This window comes from Acanthaster planci, linkage group LG16, assembly GCF_054643075.1.
Source record: "Acanthaster planci isolate LZ-2023a linkage group LG16, COTS_SCS, whole genome shotgun sequence".
Taxonomy (NCBI): Eukaryota; Metazoa; Echinodermata; class Asteroidea; order Valvatida; family Acanthasteridae; genus Acanthaster; species Acanthaster planci.
In genome coordinates, this window is record NC_141792.1 from 6,233,186 (window position 1) to 6,254,352 (window position 21,167).

Here is a 21,167-nt window from a genome sequence, read left to right on the forward strand (position 1 = left end):
TGTAGGAACTAAAATAAGCATCTTAATTGCCTTGAAAGAATCCTACTGTGAAACTGTATTATGCATACAGTGTGGCATGTCAAACTTTCAACAGAAGGATTTAGAAGGGCAAAAATAATCCTGTGGAGAAATTCTAAGTAATTGAGTAGCATGAACACCTGTGCTTTGTCACTCATGTCAGGGGTGTTAGTCTCCTATGAGGATGGTTGCCCTAATTCCTGTTGGTCATTTGTCTGTCTCTAGAACAGACCTTAAACTAATATTATAGTGACAGGTTGTCCCGTTGTGCTTTCATGAAACAATGATAACACTCCTTCCCACTTATTTGGTGGAGTTAGGTTTTAGCGTATTGCACCTGCTGTTGCTGAATGCTTTTAGCATGAATGTACAAGATACTTTTGAGATGTACCAAATGATAGCCAATGAAAAAGACAATGTTAAAAATTGAAATCAACTGTTGTAGACTGTCACAATTGGAAGAGCAGAACTTTGTTTTGTTCATGAAATGAACCAGTATGTTGTGTTGTCTGTCTGGATTCATGATGCAAAATTTACCAATCGCCAAAACCAACATGAAATGACAGTTGCATGTTGGAAAACACCAATTAACTGGCAAAGTCACATATTTTGCGTCAGTGTAGTGTGTAGGCTTTGAGCATCACATTTCACACTGTTTTTGTGGACTTGTGTTTGTTTATACCGGTACATGAAATAATTACCATGCTGGTATATGTTCTTCAACTCCAGGAAGATATTTTGATAAACTAAAGTTACACTCCAAACCTGGTTGGTTGGCTTTTGGGAGTTTGACTTTTACATATATCTCCTAAACGGTGTACATATACAGTACATACAAATGATATGAATTTATTGATAACCTAGTATTTGTAGGTTATAAATATCAAGTTACTGCCTACCGGTAGCAGGTTTTTCACTCATACATGTAATTGTTGCCATAAAAATTGGAGCAGTTTTTATCATTAACTTGTATGTCACTGTATAAAGTATGGTCCTTTGGATGTGTACATACGCATACATAAGGGTACAAAATACTCAAATAAATCAAACCTACATGTACATATTTCTATAACCTGCAGAAAGCCAAGCTGCCATTTTACACACATGTCTGTACTTGTACATGGATAAACATACCAGTGGGCTGATTATGGATCATTTCATTTATTTGTAAATTTATATATAATGTGTGTGATGAAATCTTCGAATTGCATATAAATAAATTCAATTTATTATCCATAACCTCGGTGTTAAGAGCTGTGTGTTGAGACTTAGGTTTTGCAATTGTTTTTTACTTTAGTTGGTGTGGGGACTTAAAAACAGAGCCATGTATAGAGAGAGTTGTGATGTACTTCCCATATTTGTTGGAAACAAAATGGCATGTTTATCCGCCAGTGCACATGGACAGTTGGTATACGCTTTACTGTACGCGTAATGAATAGTCATTTTTTCCCCCAAAATCTGAGGCTTCCGCTTCTATCTCTCTATCTATACAGCTCTGGTTACATGTATTTTTTTCTGGAGGTACTAATCACCAAATTGAGAGTGACAGCAGATTTGAGATTTTTTAAAGGGATAGTACTGCAGAGATGTTCATCAACTTAAGTTTGCAGACACTACAGACTAGCAGGGCTCAGTGATACAGTGCCTGCAATGCTGTTTAATTGGTCAGTTTTTTTTTTTAAATGTTCATGGGATTTTTTCAGTTCTTCATTGATTTTGGTCAGACAGTGGGGTTTCCAATGACAAGCCCCCAAACCATAGTCTTCACCCACCCTTAGGTAGTTTTTTGTGAGGATGGGCTGTAGATAGCACTTGAAGTTTGTTTCGAGAGGTTTCTGTGTGGACTCGCTTCACCCTGGACTTGAGACAGCTGTTGCAAGGCACACCTTGCTTGATTGATTGAAGCCTGCTATAAAAAACGGCCGTAAATGTAAGCAGTACAAGTAGGCTTTGATTTTAATAAAATGTCTTTCCTATGACAGCAGTATGTAATAATGGATTATGACAGAAATATGTTTCACTTTGAACATCTCCACACCACTCTTAGTACATCACTGCCACCTTGTCAAACTCAAATGTTCAAGTTCAGTCCTCTGAACATTTAACATCAGTTGGTCATAAATATCCAAGTGCTACCTGTACATTTGTATTTCAAAGTTACATTTTAGCCTTTAAAACCCTAACCCCCTAGGGTGTATGTAAAATCGTATTGAAATTGGAGGATTTGGGACTGTTAATGTAACAAGCTGAGCTGGTTATGGTTGGATGGAAATGAGCACATTTCAATTGTTGTCCTTTATACCTCATGGAGAATCATCGTGATGCTAGCCTGATTGCAGCAATCATGCAATGATTACTGCTGACTTGATAAATATTACGTATGTTCACGTATAATCATGGAAAGAGGTGTGTGTCCAGCCAAGCTTTGCCAGTGTTGCTGTAGCTTTTAATTGATCACCTCCGGGTTTTTTTTCTGATCGCAGAATTCCCAACATGCCTCGATTCAACTCGTTCTCCAGCAGTGCTTCCCAGCAGCAAGGCTCTTCCCCTCTCAACAATCCCCCTCTCCTGCCCAGTCAACCGTCCCTAGAATCCCAGATGGCTGCCTTGCAACGTCATGGGACCTTGCCCTTACACACTCTTGCCCGTCATCAGACACCGCATGCTGAGGTTGTGACCTCCAATAGTGTTCGAGACCACTGTGATGGCCCCTCAGCCATGGAAGTGGATCAGCAGCCCAAGTTCACCGATGATGTGGTCTCCTCACAGGAAATCTCCAGCAGCCAGATGCTGGGAGGTCAGAGTTCTCCGAACGGTCAAAGGTCAGAGGATCAAGCAGGGTTGGGTCACATGGGCCTGAGCCAGGTGGCAGGAACCAGTCAGGTGTCTCCTGTGGATAGGAGCATTAGAAGGTGAGCCAACTAGTCTAATTGCAAACCACAGCAGAAAGCTCATTGCTTTTTTATTGATTAAACTCTGTTGCTTGAAGATAAATGTATGTACCTCAGTATGTAGTAGTGTTAGTTGAGGATTAACCCTAACAGTCCTCAGTCCTCCAACAGGTGAAGGATTGAGGACTGTTAGGGTTAATGTAGTCCACTGAACTTGACCTACCCGAACAGTCACTAAATATGCAAATTCCTTTGCACTTGATTCTATTCACTTAAAACTTGATCAACCGTAGTGTGCCCTCTAGGCCCATGATGCGTAGCAGCACCGCCGCCATGTTCATCCTTCTTTTTTTTAGTGTAATTCTTAATGGACGTGTGATCTTTGAATTCTCAAGTTTTCCATTTTGCTGCACGCTCCTGTGTTAATTTGATCAACCGTAATGTATTGCAATAAATTTATATTCCTTATGGGCAGTACTGGTAGATGCAGGCCTAAAGGGAATGTCGACGCTACCTCCTCCCCTTGGGTCTGACACCAATGACTAAACCACTTCTTAAGTGGCCTCAATGCCTGAACTTACAGTAGTAAGGTTCTAGCAGGTATTCAGCCAGTCAGATGAATTCCTGTGTCTGCCCTTCCTTAGGCCCAACTCATGATTGAACTCCAATCTTGGTTGATAATTATTACATATGCATGAGGTTTCTTCTACAGTAACTCAACCCCTGTCAGATTCAATCCAGGTTCGTTGGTGGATCTGGCGTTGTCTGATTTCACACTCCAGTCCACCCGTGGGAATGCAAGTTCCCTTTACTCCATCTACGTCATAGGAAGTTTTGGGGTCCGACTCCGTCACTCTGTCAGTATCCTACGAGTCCTCTCCTTAACAACTTTACCGCCTACTTTCACCAACTAGCCATTCCTACAATCAAACACTATGGCAACTGGCGCTTTGTAGACAGATGTACATTTCAGACTGAAGCTTACTCTGGCATCACATGTCAGCTTACCAGCTGTCCTGGATTTTGAAACAATCTCTTCATTCCTGTCCTTATACATTCTCCGATTTAACTGAGTTTGGCTTTCATCCTCAGCCTAGGCCCTTTCACAAGAGCTCATTTTTGGCCCCAGGGCGAGCTTGGTAAGCCTGGTTCCTCTGTCATCTTTATAAGGTCTCACCTACTGACATTCTCCTAGCCCAAACTATCTTCCTTCCATACATGATGGTCTTCATGCAAGGTTGGCATACTGTACCAACATCCTTTGGCAGTGTCTTTTGGAAACTATCTGCATGACAAAATGCCAACTTAATAATAATATTTAGCATTGAGCTCTTTCCTGGCGTGTCTACACTTGCCCCTTCACCATACCTCATGAGCTACTTCCAGCTCTACACCGTAAGCAATGGTCTCCTTTCCGCGGTAGACCCTCATCATTCCACACACACACACACTTTCAGTGTCTCCTCGCCTACTCTCCTCCATGGTACGGTGCTACTCTGCATATTTAGTGAATGTTTGGGTAGGTTGCGTGCAGTGGACTCCTCCCCAACTGCAGTGTAGGAAAAGTCTGCCAACAAATATCTACACTAACAGTCACAACCCTCCCGTCCTCCCCCCACTGGCTCGGGCCTCACGCTCCGAAAAAGGACGAACATGGCAATGGGTGCCACTATGCATTGTGGGCCTAGAGGGCACACTACAGTTGGTCAAGTTTAGAATCGAGTGCAAAGGAATTTGCATGTTTAGGGTAGGTATTCGTTTGCAGACTCTTCCCACACTGCTGTGGGGAGGAGTCCCACTGTCCAATACAAAACCAGACGAGTTTGGAGACTAGTTGCATTGTTTCCAACTGATTTATTGTGTAGCTTTTGTGTTACATTGCAGCTGGCTTGGAGGCCTTGGATGCCAGCAGTATATTGATATCTTCACCAAGAAAGGAGTACGCACGATTGACCAACTTGATGAAATCAACCTGGAGGTGAGTTTGAGGAGTAACTGATATCTTAATGTGAAACAGTTATTGAAAGGCGTTTGTTGCTCACTGGTCCTAAGCAACTGGTTCTGTACAAACAAAGAATTTCACATGTACTGTGTAGACATTCATTTGAAACCTCTGCACAGTTGCCCAACAGCCGTCTGCCATCTCTCAAGAAAGTAACATGTTCCTATTTCCCAATCTCAATCAAAGCACTGGCCAAGTGAACTCATGATAAAAAAAGATGAAACTGTAACGTGAAAAGACCATCTTCAGACAGCCATTTACTCATTTTTCTGCCAGCAAGGCATTGTCAGGCAGTAATCATTAGACATACAATGAGGATGTGCTTGATTGGAAATGTTGTTAATAAATCTTAATTGTTATGGCATCCTCACAAGTCCATTGGTCTAAATTCACAAACTGTTCAAATAAATTGTGACAAAAACATTCCTTTGCTTCATTTGCCATCTCTAGTACCTGTGAGTGGGTTTGTTACTTGTGAAGGGCTGATGATTGACATGCCTATAGCTCTGAATGCACACAGTTTAGGTCCAGATTTTATTACACATGACACAATAGACGTATCCACATAACTAGGGATAGCTTTGATGCAAGATCTGATAGTGTCACTGTCTTGATCTGGGATTTCTCAAATAGAGAAATGAAAGATTTATATTCAAAAATATTTCACAATTCCATTCAAAACAGCAATGATGTGGCAGGTATTGTAAGTTAATCAGGGGTGTGAAATCTGCACGTTTTAGCCAATTTTCGTTTTTTTGTTGGTTGAATTTGCCAAATTTCATTTTCCGCTTTTTGCCATTGATGGCAAGATTTTCCTCGTTTTTCTTCTTTTGCCAGTGTCAATTTTTCCGTGTTTTTTCCCCTGTTTCTACTGACAAAACGCGATGGTCAGGCCAAACTTCACACGTCCTCTTTCCAACATCAAACAGTATACTACTGGAGTGCTGAGTACGCATATTAAATGCACGCGATTGAATCTACCGTACATGTACATGTACAACACTGTAGATGTACATATACATGGACAATTCATTCCAATCTGTGCATTATTATTCACCGCAGAGCAAGCATTGTGTGTAATCAGCATCCTCAGACCACTGGTCATTGTGCTGTGATTGGCTGCCAATGAAATATCAATATTCATACATGTGTCAGTGGGACTCTTTGCAGCCATTCCTGTGTGAGCGGAAGTAGTGACTACCAAGTTCCACTATAACGCTTGGTAGCACACATTTCACTGTAAATTTGTGGCTTGAAATAGGGTTAGTTAAGTTTTGCTTTTGCTGCACTGATAGAGGGCTTTGTACCAACTGGTGTGGAACGTTCTTGTGTCATGCATTGTGGTGCAGTTTTGCTTCTTTTTCTGCGGGCTTTCAAACAAATTTTGGACATAAAACCCATTGAAATATCAATGCAACTCAAATGTACAATTATCCAAAGAGGTTCTGACTTGGATACAGTCTTTAACAAGACCGATCCTCAAGTTACAAATCCACGGAAATGGATGTGAATGAAAACACCATAGACGGTGTCCGTGCCCGGAAAATCCAAAAGCCTTGACGTCTGATGTGCATTCTTTAGAGAATTGAAATTTTGAAAACGTCAGATCAGGTGGGAAAGGGCCAACTCACTTTACAAACCTCAATATTTACAATTTTGATTTACCTGTTACTAGTTCATTTTAACCATAAGGAATTTCAGACAAAAGAAGAAAAAGTAAAATTAGAAATATGTGGTGCGTAAATGGCAAGGAAAAAATGACAAATGGTTGACCTAGGAGGCTGTAAAATGTGCCACAACATATCAACATTTCAAAAGTTTCCCGGGGCCCTTAAGTATTTCGGCTATTTTCAGATTTTTTTTAGGTTCCACTCACATCCCTGTTAATGTGCTTTCCATTACATCTTATTGCTAGAAGCAACGGATACCTCATAAAAGCTGCAATTGAATCTTAAAAAGTACTTTTCCCAAACGTTTATAAGTTGCATTTGAGATGGAAACTCCACTGAGGTGATCTCTCACTCAGACTCAAAAGTTTAGCGGTAGACTCATGCTCAGATCATGTCTGTGTTTGAATACAGTCCTGCACATAAGCCAACTGATGTTTTGTTCTGGTTGATGATAGCAGGACTTTACTGGTATCACCATGCCCCAACAACACCGCGAGAAGCTTTGGAAAGCCATCCTACATCTGAGAAGACCACCCATCTTTACCAGCACACCCAGCAGCTTGCTGCGGACTGGTAGCAATGCCTCCACAGCTAGCTTTGGTAGTCTGTCAGGCTTGTCTGCTTCACAGGTCCAGCGCATCCAGGCGACAAGATTCACCTTGAAGCAGACTATGTCCTTCAAGGTGAAGGAAGAGCAACAGGATGATGAAGAGGACAGTTAGTGGGATGAGGATGGTGTCTGAAGCAAACAACCCCAAAGGCCAGTGCTCATCCCAGTGACAAGCCAAACTTGACACCATACTGGGAACTGACATGAAGATATGAAGGTATTCACTAAAACTAACAGAGCAGATGACAAATATGGGTACAGTTGATGGGTCAGTGGAATGGAAACAAAGAGTGTCATGGAGAACTGAGGTTTTATCGTGCAAAATGAATCGACATTAAAGCTTTATGTGATAACATAAGGTTAAAAGCAAAACATCTGAAATGACATCAGTTTTTGCACTACCAAGTAGAAGTTGAAAACTGACTCTCTTTTGGTCACTTTTGAGATTTATTTAATCCAACTTTTATGGGTACAGTGGAGTCTGTATAAGGAACTGAGCCTCAGGAATTTGTAAAAAGCAGCTTCAGTGTGCTGTGTCAACTGATAACGCATAGACAGATGATATTTGACCCGTCCGGAGGTAATAGCAAAGGTAAAGATATAAGTAATGGTTCAACAAAGACTTGTGGGTTGATTTCAATGTCTGATTCTCTAGAAATGTGACTCCATAGAGACTTTAAGATCATTGTAAATATCTTGACAAACTACACTGAGCTTGGTGTGATGATAGACTAACATGACTGTATGCATAGATCTAGTAATGTGTCTAAGGATGTTTACAGAAATGCTGGCACCTGAGTGCTATTTGCATAACATTACACATAGATCTGGTATGATAGCCATTGAATGTATACCGTCAGACTTGAATTAAGTGTACTAAAGATGTACATATACATACAATGTATAAGTAACCTTCCTGTTTACATCATTGAAAGATGTATGATCCCATAATGCCAATCACAAAGCCAAGTATATTTATATGTGACATTAAAACAAACATGTTGCTTTAATTAAATATTTTGTACCAAGTGTGGATGTCTTTGATAATCATACCAAATTTTGTTGGACAGTGACATCCAAATGTGCTGTGTAAGTTCACTTGTTTGTCCAAGGTTTGTGTGTAGGAGGTACTACATGTAAGAGATGCATGCAAAGCTGGAGTAGACATCATAGAACTGTAGCTTACATTAAATGGCTCAGCCAAAAAAGCTAGACATGAAGCTCTTTGAAATTGGGTTCCTCAATTGGGCCTTGATGGAAAACTTGTAAATAAATGTACAGGAGCGTAATCCCTGAGCGTACAGGTACACTTTTTGGCGTGTATCTGGTTCATACTGTAATTGTGATGTCACAGCAGTTTAAACAACCCCCATTGCACATAGAGTTACATAGAACCATGGATTTGGAATTAATGTACAACTTAAAGTGTTTTGTGTTGTGGAAGCTTGCAATCAGTGGCATATCCGTGTGTATGACGAAGTCACTTACCAACCGGATAGCAATGAATTTAGCAGTATTACTACATATACAGTTGGGGCAAAAAGTTTACATACAATTGGCAGAAAAACAGATTTCCTCAATAGGTTTTTCAATTTTTTCTTTATGAGGTCAAGCAAATTGTATCTCAACTTAATGTCCATAGTGTGTACTTCAATTGGAAATACTCAGAGAGATTTATTTTGGTTCAAAATATTAATATTTCTAAAATGTGAAAATTTGCATTTACCCCCTTATTGTCATTCAAAAACTTTCAGAAAGTGGTCCACTGCGACCTTGAGATGTGACCAAAAATACAGAAAGTGGCACTACATATTAGGGTTGGAGTATGTAAAGTTTTGATTTGTCAGTAAATGAAAATTTGAATCATATACTGGTACATGTCTCTGGGTGTTTTTATTTGAGGAGTACACCATTTACATTAAGTAGAGACCCATCTTGTCTGTCCTCATGAAAAGAAAAGTTGGTAGGAATGAGTGAAGTTGTGACATTTGAGGAAAACTGTTCTTGTTCTACCAGGTGTATGTCAACTTCTTGCCCCAACTGCATGCCCTGCAGGATTCCAGCCTATCGTGTGAATGTTAAAAAAAATGGTCAACACCTCTTGGCACTGTTGTTGTCAAGCACGTCTTGGGTACTTCTTTCCCCACCAAATAAGGGCTGTTCATTGCAAATGCAGAGAGACACAGACAGTTGATTTGCTACTCAAAAAATGCTTGATGGCAACTCTGCCTCTAAGGTTTGTGAGACAAAAGATGAAAACTTTAAGAAAAAAACTTCAAAAGCTGTTAAACTGTAATGTATCAGTGTTTGAAACACTTGTCTTATGCTGTGAACTAGTGCTGTCATTGGTAAGAACTGTTTTAATAAAGTTTTCAAACACCTTCTTTACAACGTACGCACATTTTCAACTTGCCCGAAACTTGAATGGTGACCAAGTATTGGCATTATTACCTACATGTAGATGTACAGGTGTGTCTTCATATGCATGTAATGTGTGCTTTGAATAAATGTACTTTAATGTTAAACTAAAAATAAGAAAAAACATTGGTTGTTTTGTAAGGTCTTTAAGATAAACTTGTATTTTTAGGTTTTTTTGTCAAAAATACTTGTGTGTTATTTTTCACCAGTGCATCACAGATCAGTGTCAATTCCCAGGCTACCAGTATTCATGACAAACAGTGACAAAGGCATGTCTGTCTTTCTTTGCCATTCTTTATGATGAGATTTCCGATTACATTGACTTGTGATGGACTTGACTAAAACTTTGGAAGTAATGTTGAGTCATTGTTTGACCCAGGTCAACCTCAACATCATTTCCTCCACTTTGAAAAACAAGTGAAATAGTCTTAATTGTAAAACATTTCAGCCTTGAAGAGTTTCATGAAGAATCAAAGTCATCATATTGTGTCTCTTCCTTGTTTGGGAGTTGTTGGTTCTGAGAAGAACGAGGTGACTCAATTTTTACAATAGCAGGCTGTGCTTGTATTCAGGAGGCTGATTTTGTCTCTTGAAGATTGTCAATCAACAAAGCCCATTTTTTTATAAAATCGATGCAACCTGTTCTTTTCACAGCCATACCGCATAAGATTTATTTTTTTAACGGTCAGTTTAACACTAATTAATGTGTTGGTTTGTTGCCTCAACAAAACAGCGGCTTAGTTTAGTGTGTAAATGTGTCATTTAAATGGTATGGGGAATCGTATAGAATTCGATGGTTTTTCTGATTTTTGTTTCAATTCTTGTCAGTTTCTTTTGAACAGTAGATACATGTAGCAATCAGGGTTTGTTAACCATGTGCTGCCAGGTTAAATTGAAGTTGCATGACGTATACCCAGGGGTTTTTCAAAATTCTTCAAAAATTCATAACTCCAATTACTGGATGTTTTACACCAACACGAATGACTGTCTGGTGGCTAATCTAATCTGACAGGCAACATCTATTGACACCCAAGTATTTCAGCCAGGCCCGCCGCCTTGTAAAAAGAGCCCTGTTTGTGTGGTGTTACGTAATATTCTTTTGTTCCTGAAGCTGGCCCAGTGCTCTGCTGGCGTCTTTTTAAATGCGGACCAGATCAGCGTGCAGCAGTATTGTATCGCTCATCCCTGGAGCGCTGGGGCACTTTTGTCCCCGGTCATGCCGGTGGTAATCCACTCGCCCTGAATGCCACAAACAGAGGTATAATCGTTTCCTCTGCTATTGACAACTGAAAATATGTTGGCAGTTCCCAGCAGCTTGGTCTTTTGTTCTGAGTCACAAGGCCCAGTTCTTTTGTCTGATTTTGGGCAGCCTGGCTATGCGTATAAACCCAAGGCGTCCACTTCAGGAAACCCCAGCAGCAAGTGGTTAATGGTCCTACCATTGATGTGATTGCCATGAACATCAAATAAGTTTTGACCTTGTGGTTACAAACTTCAAAAGTTTATAGTTATGTCATCTTTTGCCTGTTTTCATTGAAGGGCAGTATCAGATTGAAAGATATGGTTGAGAAGTTATCTTATACCAAGAAGAGAACCTTCTAACGTGTTCTTTCTTAGTGCAAGATAAATATGTTGTTGATGATAAGTGGAGAAGCATGAGGTGGTTTGTATATAGACGGATGTAAATATGTGGATCTTATTTTTTCTACATGTTTCTAAAGGTTTGTACCGAAAAAATTTGGATAAAGAAAAACGAAAAAGGGAGTTAAATGTTAAAGATTGATTATGCTTTGTATAATATTTAAACTCCTGAAGTATTACAAGGAAGTAATTACTAAAACTATGTTCCATCTTGACTATCATGTTCCATCTTGACTGAAGTTGTTTGTTGAAGTGTATGTACCCGTAGACTCAAGGAGTTTTGCTAGTCTTGGCATATTTTCTTTCTTTTCCGTTTTAGCTTAGTCTGTCATATTTAACCATTTTTTAAAATAAACAACAGCTTACATAGGTCTGTCTGCCAGTTTTCCTAACGTGATTGAAAAGGCCAAGTTTGGGATGGCTTTTTATTAGTCAAGTAAAAATAGTCTGTGTTTATTCTATGATAGCCCCAGGCATTTAAGGTGGCGGAAGCTGTCTTTTCCCCTTTCATATCTGTTATCTGATCTGTTTGCAAAAGTTCTTTCCTTTTTTTGATCTTTTGGTGTGCATGTGCCAAGTGTGAACATTCTTTACATTGGATATTACCTTAGTAATACTTTGTGACCTGTTGCACAGTGTTCCAGTAAGTGGGTCATATGTATATGCTGCATATTTTTGGCTTTTTGCGATGAATACTGGATTCAACTGCATTGTTTATAAATCCTTAGTATGTGGGAGTGATATAAAAATGAGTCATGTCCTCCAAGCTTTAGTGAATTCTCTGGTCCACTGCCCTATTTTATAGCATTACATGGCAGTTTTTTTTTAATTTGTGAAATAAATGCTTCACATATGTGCACCTGGCCAACAAAACAATTGTGGCATCAGCTGTTTGGTTTTTAATGTCTGACTGTTATTTAATCACCGCACCCCCTTCAAGTGAACTACTCTCAGCACAAACCCCATTGTGAAATTTCCCATGTACCGTGCTCATTAACTTACCAATGCTTCACCAGATTTGCTGTAAGTCCTCCCGGTACTCGACAAATCAAGATTTGCAGTGGAGTTCAATACAAAAATCCCTTGGCACAAGTGGAAAATGGTACATAAACATTATGGGCAATATTCAAGTACGTAGTTAGATGGTCTACCTATTGAAAATGGTACATAAACATTATGGGCAATATTCAAGTACGTAGTTAGATGGTCTACCTATTACTCTGCCAAAGTATCTACCACCTTTACCAACACGTAGCAAGGTTGCTTCATTATCAACACAGGAAGCTGTTCATTGGTATTGCTTATGTTATATGAGGTCATACAACAGTCTTGATGTTTCACTGTAAAAAAACAAACACTTTGCAACTGATACTGTCTCATGTTCTTTGTTTATTAATAAACATCACCACTACAATATCACAATTGGTTATAACCACATTTCTGGCATTTAGTGAACCATTTTCTCTGTACCGAATTTGGACAAATACACAATACAATTCATCCAGGATAAATTTTAAGTATCAATTGGACTCCATGGTTCACTGTCAATTAACCACACACTTCTACAACACATGCAGCCTCAGATACTAAGTTAATGGCTCAAGAATAAAAGGAAACAATAATCACACAATATATTCAGTGTAACTTCACTTTTATCCACAGATATCCAGCTCTGTTATAAAATAAATTTGGAATGTTTATTGGACAAGACTTCTTGGACGTACATTTAAATGAGCCACATATAGGCAAGCTGCTTCAGCTACGAAGTACGCTTTTTATAATGGACGCATAGGAGACACTTTTTTAAAGTTTTACCACATAGTTGTTTCCGCTTTGGTTTTAACACATATATTGATAGGGTTCTTTAACGATACAGGTGAATTTACTGGTAAAAAACTTCCTTTTTTTATGTGACAACAGTGTGCTTTACTTGGTATCGGCCCTTCACTACAAAAGCAAGTCGGAACTGTCCAAACTAAGTTCCAGAGTTAATTTCATGAAAAAGGAGGGCAGGAACTAAAACCTCATCTAACCCTGGGTCCATATCTAAAGGTACATGTATGATGTTGGTATATTTAGACTCTTGGGCAAAAAAAGAGGAAAAGTGGGGTGAGATGACAAGTCTGTATACCAAGCACAGAGCCAACGCTAACCAACAGGATACACAACCAGCTAACCCAGGCAACCTCAATCCCAGGAGTTCTTACTACCTGGTTCAGATATCTGAATGCTAACACAATGTCAGGAAAGACAAACATCATTTATTTAAATCCTGTCCGACAACATCATTACTTCATCCTATTTCCCAAACACCCACCTGGTTTCATATCATTGTATTTAAAGTTCCATGAAGTTCCATGATACTGTCCACCTCTGGTTTACAATTCTGTACATCCACTAGATCATGAAATGTTTAATCTACCTGTACCTTCAAGATTTGTGTTCTTGACTGATGGTCTATCTTATCAAAAATATTTCCCTTTTTTACAATTTGTACAGCTTTGTTACAATAGCACAATCAAGGTAGTCCATCACACTTTATTCATAATCACATACTTACAGTTGGTAACTGTACATTACAATGATACAAACAAGCATGGGTTTCTGCACATCTTATGAATCAAAAGCTGTTTAAACTGACTTAGGCTGGTTCATACTACAGGCAAATGTGAAAGCAAAGCCAATTTAATGTCACCAAAGATTTGCAGCCAACTTCAGCTCAGGTTGATTGTGTTCAACTTTTGTGAATTCACAGTGCTAACAAATGTGCATTTGTGTTCACTTTCATGCCAAGTATGAACCAGCCTTTACTAATGACCACACAACACACACCACTAGGGACTCGCATCACAGCAGTGATGAAGTTTGTACAGGCTGCACTGTGTGCAAGTCTGACTGCACTAAATGACACATCATTACCACATTGAAATACTGACCATTGCATAATGTAGCTGCGACTACCAAAACCATATGAATTATTTGATAGTAACAATCATTTCTACCTAATGTCATGTACACAACAACACCAAAAACAAAATGATCATCCTACTGAATAGCCACTTAACCATTTCCTGCTGGGTGCAGTGCCTACATACGGGCAGTTTTTCAAAAATCTTCAAATTTTTTTTTCCTGAACCCCCATACCCCATGGAGTGTTTGTCTGGTGTCTACTTTAATCAGACAGACAACATCTATTGATGTCAGAGTATTTCAAACAGGCCTGCCACCTTGTAAAAAGCGCCCACATTGTGGGGTGTAACATGAGTTTCTTTTGTTCCCAAAACTGGCACGGTGTGTTTCTGGTGTCTTTTCAGTACGGCCAGATTAGCGTGCAGTGGTACTGTATTGCTCTCATCTCTGGAGCGCTTTTGTCCCCGGTGGTAATCCGCTTACGCTGAATGCCACAAACAGTGGTATAATTCTTTCAAAACAAGACGGATTTCCTCAGCTATTGACAACTGAAAAAATGTTGGCAATTCCCAGCAGCTCTGTCTTTTGTTCCCGAGTATGATCTTTTGTGACAAGGCAGAAGCTCTTTTGTCCGATTTCGGGCACCCCGGCTATGCATACAAATCCAAGGTACCCGAAAACGGGCTCCTGGCAGGATATGGTTAATCAACACCGGTGGGTTATCTGGTATTGACCCTTTTCACATGGCATTAACAGACACACCAATCACATTTTGGACTGCCTAAGAAAGTGTCTGCCTAACATATTGTCAAGCAGTGAAACCAAAGTTTACAGCTTCCAAATGGAGAGTAAAGCAAAAACCAGTCAACTGGAATGAAGCTTGGTTGACTTGTGAATTTCCACGATAAGCAGAATTCCATCCTCATGTGGAAGTTTACAAAGAACCAGAGATTCTGCCTATTCTGATCATGTCATGTGCTGTTATGGTTATTAACATCATTCTTGGGCTGTCCTATTTTGTTAACATGGGTGAAAAGGGCCACAAGAAGCATTCAACAACTCTACCATTATCCTTCAAAATGTCTTGTAGAATTTACAGAAAATATTAAAAGTAAAATCGGTATTTTATCCCTCGCTGGCAAGTACTTCATTACACACATTCGGTATCAGCCAAGAAAGCATCTGGGCCGTCATTTGATATTTATGGAAGATTAAATTCAAATTTTATCAACTTACTACTGATGTGCCCAAGTATCTTTGCTGAGTTACACTCAGTGCTTAAGGCCAAATGAACCTCTGGTATTTTTCCATAAAGTTTATACATGCAAAGTAGCTTGAACATAAATTGTAGTAACATATGGAAACACATATCCTACAGCATCAATAACTTTCATTGCAATGTACAAATAGCAGATGGACTGTTTGGAGATATTTTCAAAATACTTATATTTCAAAGTATCCTTATAGTAGCTAAATAAACAATCAGGTATATATGACTACCCAATGAACCTAGGCGATATTTGAACTATTCAATACAAACTCAAAATACTCTCAAGAGCTACAAAGTTTGGCAACATTTCATCACTACTACATTCTAACTAAACACCTGTATATCCATGGATATGGAAGATGTTTGGATATTTAGAGGAATATCATGCATGGGAGGGCTTGGGGTTGGGGTGTATTAGGTGAGAGGGGCAAGTCAGGACCAGGTTATTCAGATACTCTCTTGGCTGTTAAGAAGTCAGCTTGAAGACCTTTCTGCCTGGATGATGTTCTGTGGTTCCTCCGTCTGACTTCTCCTGAAGGAGCCACGGTTGTTGCTCTCCGCGGACCTTTCAATAGCTCGCCTTATCTGTCAAACAGCAAAAACGGTGGTGTTAATAGTGACGGAAGAGGATAAAAAGGCCCTCACACAGAGTAAAGAGGACAAGGATAACATGCCTTCCAAATCCAGCTAGTCAGGTAACAAGGACTTTGAGACCAGCAAACGGATGCACGGTGTGTACTAAGAGGTACAGGGTTGTAGGCAACATGCCATTGCTTTCACTTATCTTCTGGGGATTACTTCTGCTGGGAAAAAAACAAAGACTGCAGCTGACCTAAGTCCGCTGCTCTTGGTAGTAATGCCTTGGCACTTTTGGCACACGCTGTGCACATAACAACAAAATGAATACATAATGAAGGAAAGCATACCTCTTTGAGAGAAACCACACCAACCAGTCGTCCAAGAGTTGTCACATAGGTGTGGTTGAGGCCAAGCAGGGAGAACATGGAATGACACTGTAACAAACACAACACACAGGTTTTTGCATTACAATCTACTGTTTTGCATGTTGGCATGACCAGGAAGATGGCAAAGCTCTATGTAGGGAAAGGGGGCAAAGAACTCTGCAAGAGCAAACTTACAAACCATCCACAACAGAAGGGGGGTCAATTCTCAGGTATTTTCCAGCAAGTTGGTGGTTTTCATCCCCTTTCCTCCTGTGTTTTGTCCCCCCCCCAACTTTTTTTGAAAAGGGGGCAATGCCCACCCCTTAAACACCCACTGTGCAATATGTACTTCACATGCAAAATACTGAAGGTGCATTTTCTCTTTCATACAGTCAGAAAAATTTCAAGTAAAGGATCTTTTGGGCCGAAATAGCCTGATGTGAGTTGAACAGGAAGTCTGAGGCTACAGAATGCTTCATGGATAAAACAAGGCTGGTGTTTAACCACTTCCTGCCGAGGACTCCGGGATCGGAGACGTATGGTTTATATGCATGGCCGGGGTCTCCAAACTCAGACAAAGGAAACAGGGCCCTGTAACAAAAGACCGTACTCCAAACAAAAGACCAGGCTGCTAGGCATTACCGGCATTTTTCACTCTCAAAAGTGGTGATAATCCAGCCTTGTTTTGAAAGCGTATACCAGGCTTTGGGGCATTGAGAGCGAGCGGATTACCACCGGGCACAAAAGCGCTCCACCACCGCAGCGATGAGCCACACTGCACCGCTGCACGCTAATCTGGCCCCTATTGAAAAGAGGTCAGCAGTGCACTGAGCCAGGTTCGCGAACAAAAGACAGTTATATAACACTGCACAATCTGGGCTCTGTTTACAAGGCTGCAGGCCTGGCTGAAATACTCGGGCGTCAATGAAGGTCACCTATCAACTTAGAATAGTGCCTGAAGATTACTTCGTGTGGCTATAAACCACCGTTAAATGAAATGATGAATTTTTGAAGCATTTTGAAAACGGAAAAAATGATAGTCATGCTGGCCCAGCATCATCAACATTGAAAAATGCCCCGGCACGAAGTGGTTAAAGTTCAAGTACAATAGGATAATTTGTTTTTGACTACACTTCAGCCTAACATTTTTCCTCTCTAAAAATTCACTTAGATCAATAAGTAAAACACATGCACTGTATAAACTTCCATTTCAATTTCCACTGACCAGCTCACTCTTTTACTTTAAAGAGCAACTCTAAGGAATTACAAATTCTCTTGGCATGTATACATAGAAAGAGAATTACTATCTCATTGTAAGGGTGAGACCAAGCTGTTGAGAAACTGGTTGATGTGCTAAATGTGTGCAGTGAAGTGGGAGCAGGGTGTGGTTACATAAGGCATTGGTATGCGGGAGAGTTTCAGTTGCAGTCACCACGCCACACTGTTGGCTCTATTTTTTCCTCAGCTCGCTTATATCTTCACGCATGCTTGCAAAATGGATACCAATTCTGCTGATGAGATATTCTCTGATAACTCTGCTGGACTGTCCCACATTAACCTTTGCGATATTGGACAAAAAGCTTGACAAATTTAAGAGAGAGCTTTCTGAGGAATCTTCGGCTCAGCTTCATTCCGCAGTAAAACCGGCCAAATTGACATCAGCAGCGTTCAAAAAAGAAGGCTGCAAACACCAATTCACACACAACGAAGAGGTCAAAGATAAGTTTGAAGGCACAATTTCAAGTATTGATGCAGGGAAACTACAGAAAGCTACAGATCTCTTGAAAGAAGGTATTTCCCTCATAGACAAGCGTCAAAAGATTATCAAAATTGCAGATACCCATGGCTGGGATACGGTCCAGGCTTACGCTAGCAAAGACCTTGCTAGTGATAGTGAGGATGGCAAGCGGCTTTCAAGAGCAGTCAGACATGCAGAGTTCAAGAGACGAGAGAAGGACCGACAACGCCGCAGAAGCACCAGACGCCGTACTAATTTTCATCCCTCAACCTCCCACAAGACACCTCCAGAGTGCTCGCAACACCTCGCCAACAAGGGAAAGCTGCAACTAGATCTAACCAGACTTGCTGGGCTTGCAGACAGATCGGACACTTCCAGTATCAGTGTCCTCAGAGAGCTGGAGGACGACAGCAGTGAGCCTTTAAAGTTAAGTAGTTCTATTTGGTGTTTAGACCATGAAATTCAAAATGACATCCTTGATTCCAAATTTGTTGGTGTCGTGGGTTGTTCGCACCAATGCAAGCAGTGTTGATTCGATCACCTCGATCCACCTTTGTTCGTCAAAAATATACTGGAGCACGGTTATATAATTCCCTTCCGAGGGTTTCCTCCTAAAGCCTTCTTGAATAATAACAAGTCCAGTTTAGACCATCCTGAGTTCGTTACCAAAGCAATATCATATTGTTAGCTATAGGAAGCATCACAGAACAGTCACCCCTCCATGTAGTTAATCCGCTTACAGTCTCCGTGGGAAAGGAACTAAGGCTTATTTTAGACCTCCGACATGTTAACCAGTATACTTATCTACCCAAGCTCAAATATGAAGGTTTGCCGCTATTGGCAGATATGTTTTCTGAGAAGTTCTTTTTTTTACATTTGACCTAGAATCTGGCTACCATCACATAGATATTTTTGCCCCACATCGAAAATTTTTAGGTGTCAGTTGGAAGTTCGAAAAGGAAATTCGATATTTCATTTTTAACGTCCTCCCTTTCGGTTTGAACTCAGCCAATCACTGTTTTACCAAAATGCTAAGGCCCTTAGTCAAGAGATGGTGCAGTATGGGCCATTATGTATATTGATGATGGTATTTCTGGTCACTCAGATAAGGTTTCAGCTTTGGCAGCAAGTAAAATTGTTCAAAAAGACTTGGCACTCACCGGTTGGAAAGTATCTAGATCCAAAAGCGATTTCTGGCCCCAACAGTTAGGCAAATGGTTAGGAATGGTAGTTGATACAGTTTCTATGCAATTCAAGCTGCCAGAAAAGAAGCTGTCAAAAATTCAGATCGCTATGGACGAATGTTTGGCTAATAATACAAAACGTGTTCTAGTATGTGAGATTGTGAGAATCGCAGGTTTTCTCATATCTGCATCCCCTGCTGTAGGTCAAATAACCAGATTGTTTACACGGCATTTATACCGAGCCATCGAATCACGCGAAACTTGGTCAAGAAAAATTGTATTGTCTCCAGGTTGTATTTCAGAATTACAGTTTTGGCAGAAGAATCTAACTGACATTAACGGTCAGCCTGTGGCGCCCTTGCTAATCGCCACTTTTACAGTTTATTCTGATGTGAGTGATTATGGTTTTGGTGGTTTCTGTGTGCAGTTCACAGATTCCTTAAGCACGGGTCTATGGTCAGACTCTGAGAAAAAAGAGAGTTCGACAAAAAGAAAGCTCAGAGTAATGCTTGTATACATTGTGTTCCATAGGTCCAGAGTCGTCCAGCCATAAATTGAAATGGTTCACAGACAGTCGGAACGTGTGCCGGATTATTTCGGTTGGAAGTACAAACTCAGAGCTTCACGATCTTAATATTGAGTTATATAACACCTGTTTGCAATTAAATGTAACCATAGAGCCAGAGTGGCTCCCCAGGGAGCTAACCCCACTTGCAGATCAATTAAGCAGAATTGTTGAACCAGAGGACTGGTCGCTTAACTGAAGTATACTGACCTTAGACAAGAAATATGGCCCACATTCGATCAACAGATTTGCTTGTTACCACAACACTCCGTTACCTCAATTTAATTCCAGATATTTGGGCTCCCGGCTGCGAGGCTGCGGATTGTTTTACCCAAAATTGGTCATCTGAGAACAATTGGGTTTGTCCTCCTGTTACCATGGCATTAAATGCAGTAGGACATATGATGAAATACAAAGCTGTTGGAACAGTGATTGTTCCACAATGGCCATCCTTGCCATTTTGGCCAGTTTTATCTCCCCGCAGTGGAGTTCTCCGGAAGTACTTGGTTGATTTCAAGATCTTGCCTAATACCCCAGATTTGTGAGTTTTGGGTAGAGGTCAGTCTATTTCATATAAACCAGGCAAACGGCTTTTTCAAGGCTCGCTCAGTTTCAAACTCAATAGCTTTGAGATATGATTTCAGACAGGCCTGAAGTCCGCGAACAGAATTTCGAAAATTGAAGTTCAACGATCCAACGGCAATTATCGCTTGCCAGAAACTACAGGCACGACGCCTCCTGTTAGTTATAGTAGTACTTTATACCATTCACGAGTACAGTCCACGAGAGACAAAGTTTTAACCCGCGTTTGGTGGTTTGATATATATTTGGATAGGTTAGCTCAGAGAGGCTTGTAAGATTGAGGCCCATGAGTGGCTATAGTTAAACGCAGTTGTTTTGTAATTTACTTGCGTACTCGGTATACTTTATGTAGATACTTTTTCTGTTAACTAATTCGAATATTAGTAACACACTTTTTTGATTTTCAGTTGTACTGAGTCGAGGTGACTGGAGAGATCTAGCTTCAGAAGACGACATAAAAGACAATGAATACCTCAGCACACTGGTTTCATCACTTCAGGACACCGTATTAGCATTGAAGGCGTAACAAACGTATCCTTAAACCAACCAGCAGACCACTATCTTATGGTACAGTAAGAGACATCATTCGCAAGGGCCTTAGTCAATACGTTGATAATGTTGCATCTTTGGGCACGCACAGTCTCCGAGCAAGTGGAGCCTCTGAAGCCGCCTCAAACTCATCCATTAATGAAAGATGCATTGTAAGGCAAGGAGGATGGAAATC

At 40.3% G+C, this 21,167-nt stretch overlaps 2 protein-coding genes across 8 annotated transcripts in view; one reads left to right on the forward strand and one right to left on the reverse strand.

The window, feature by feature from the left end:
- The window catches only part of LOC110989814 (tumor protein 63-like), a 50,618-nt gene extending 38,492 nt beyond the window's left edge, over positions 1 to 12,126 (forward strand). For 3 of the 4 annotated variants that reach the window (XM_022254456.2, XM_022254458.2, XM_022254460.2), the window contains 3 exons: positions 2,502 to 2,930; positions 4,794 to 4,887; positions 7,037 to 12,126. In XM_022254456.2, coding sequence (XP_022110148.2) covers positions 2,502 to 2,930; positions 4,794 to 4,887; positions 7,037 to 7,303 — 790 coding nt within the window. In that variant the 3' untranslated portion in view covers positions 7,304 to 12,126. The remainder of the gene's footprint in view (positions 1 to 2,501; positions 2,931 to 4,793; positions 4,888 to 7,036) is intronic. The other variant, XM_022254453.2, reaches the window with a different exon arrangement.
- Positions 12,127 to 12,619: 493 nt separating this feature from the next.
- The window catches only part of clcn2 (chloride voltage-gated channel 2), a 47,486-nt gene continuing 38,938 nt past the window's right edge, over positions 12,620 to 21,167 (reverse strand). For all 4 annotated transcript variants that reach the window (XM_022254461.2, XM_087147562.1, XM_087147561.1 and 1 more), the window contains 2 exons: positions 16,357 to 16,443; positions 12,620 to 16,015 (listed from right to left, as the gene is read on the reverse strand). In XM_022254461.2, the coding sequence (XP_022110153.1) occupies positions 15,905 to 16,015; positions 16,357 to 16,443 (198 nt within the window). In that variant the 3' untranslated portion in view covers positions 12,620 to 15,904. The remainder of the gene's footprint in view (positions 16,016 to 16,356; positions 16,444 to 21,167) is intronic.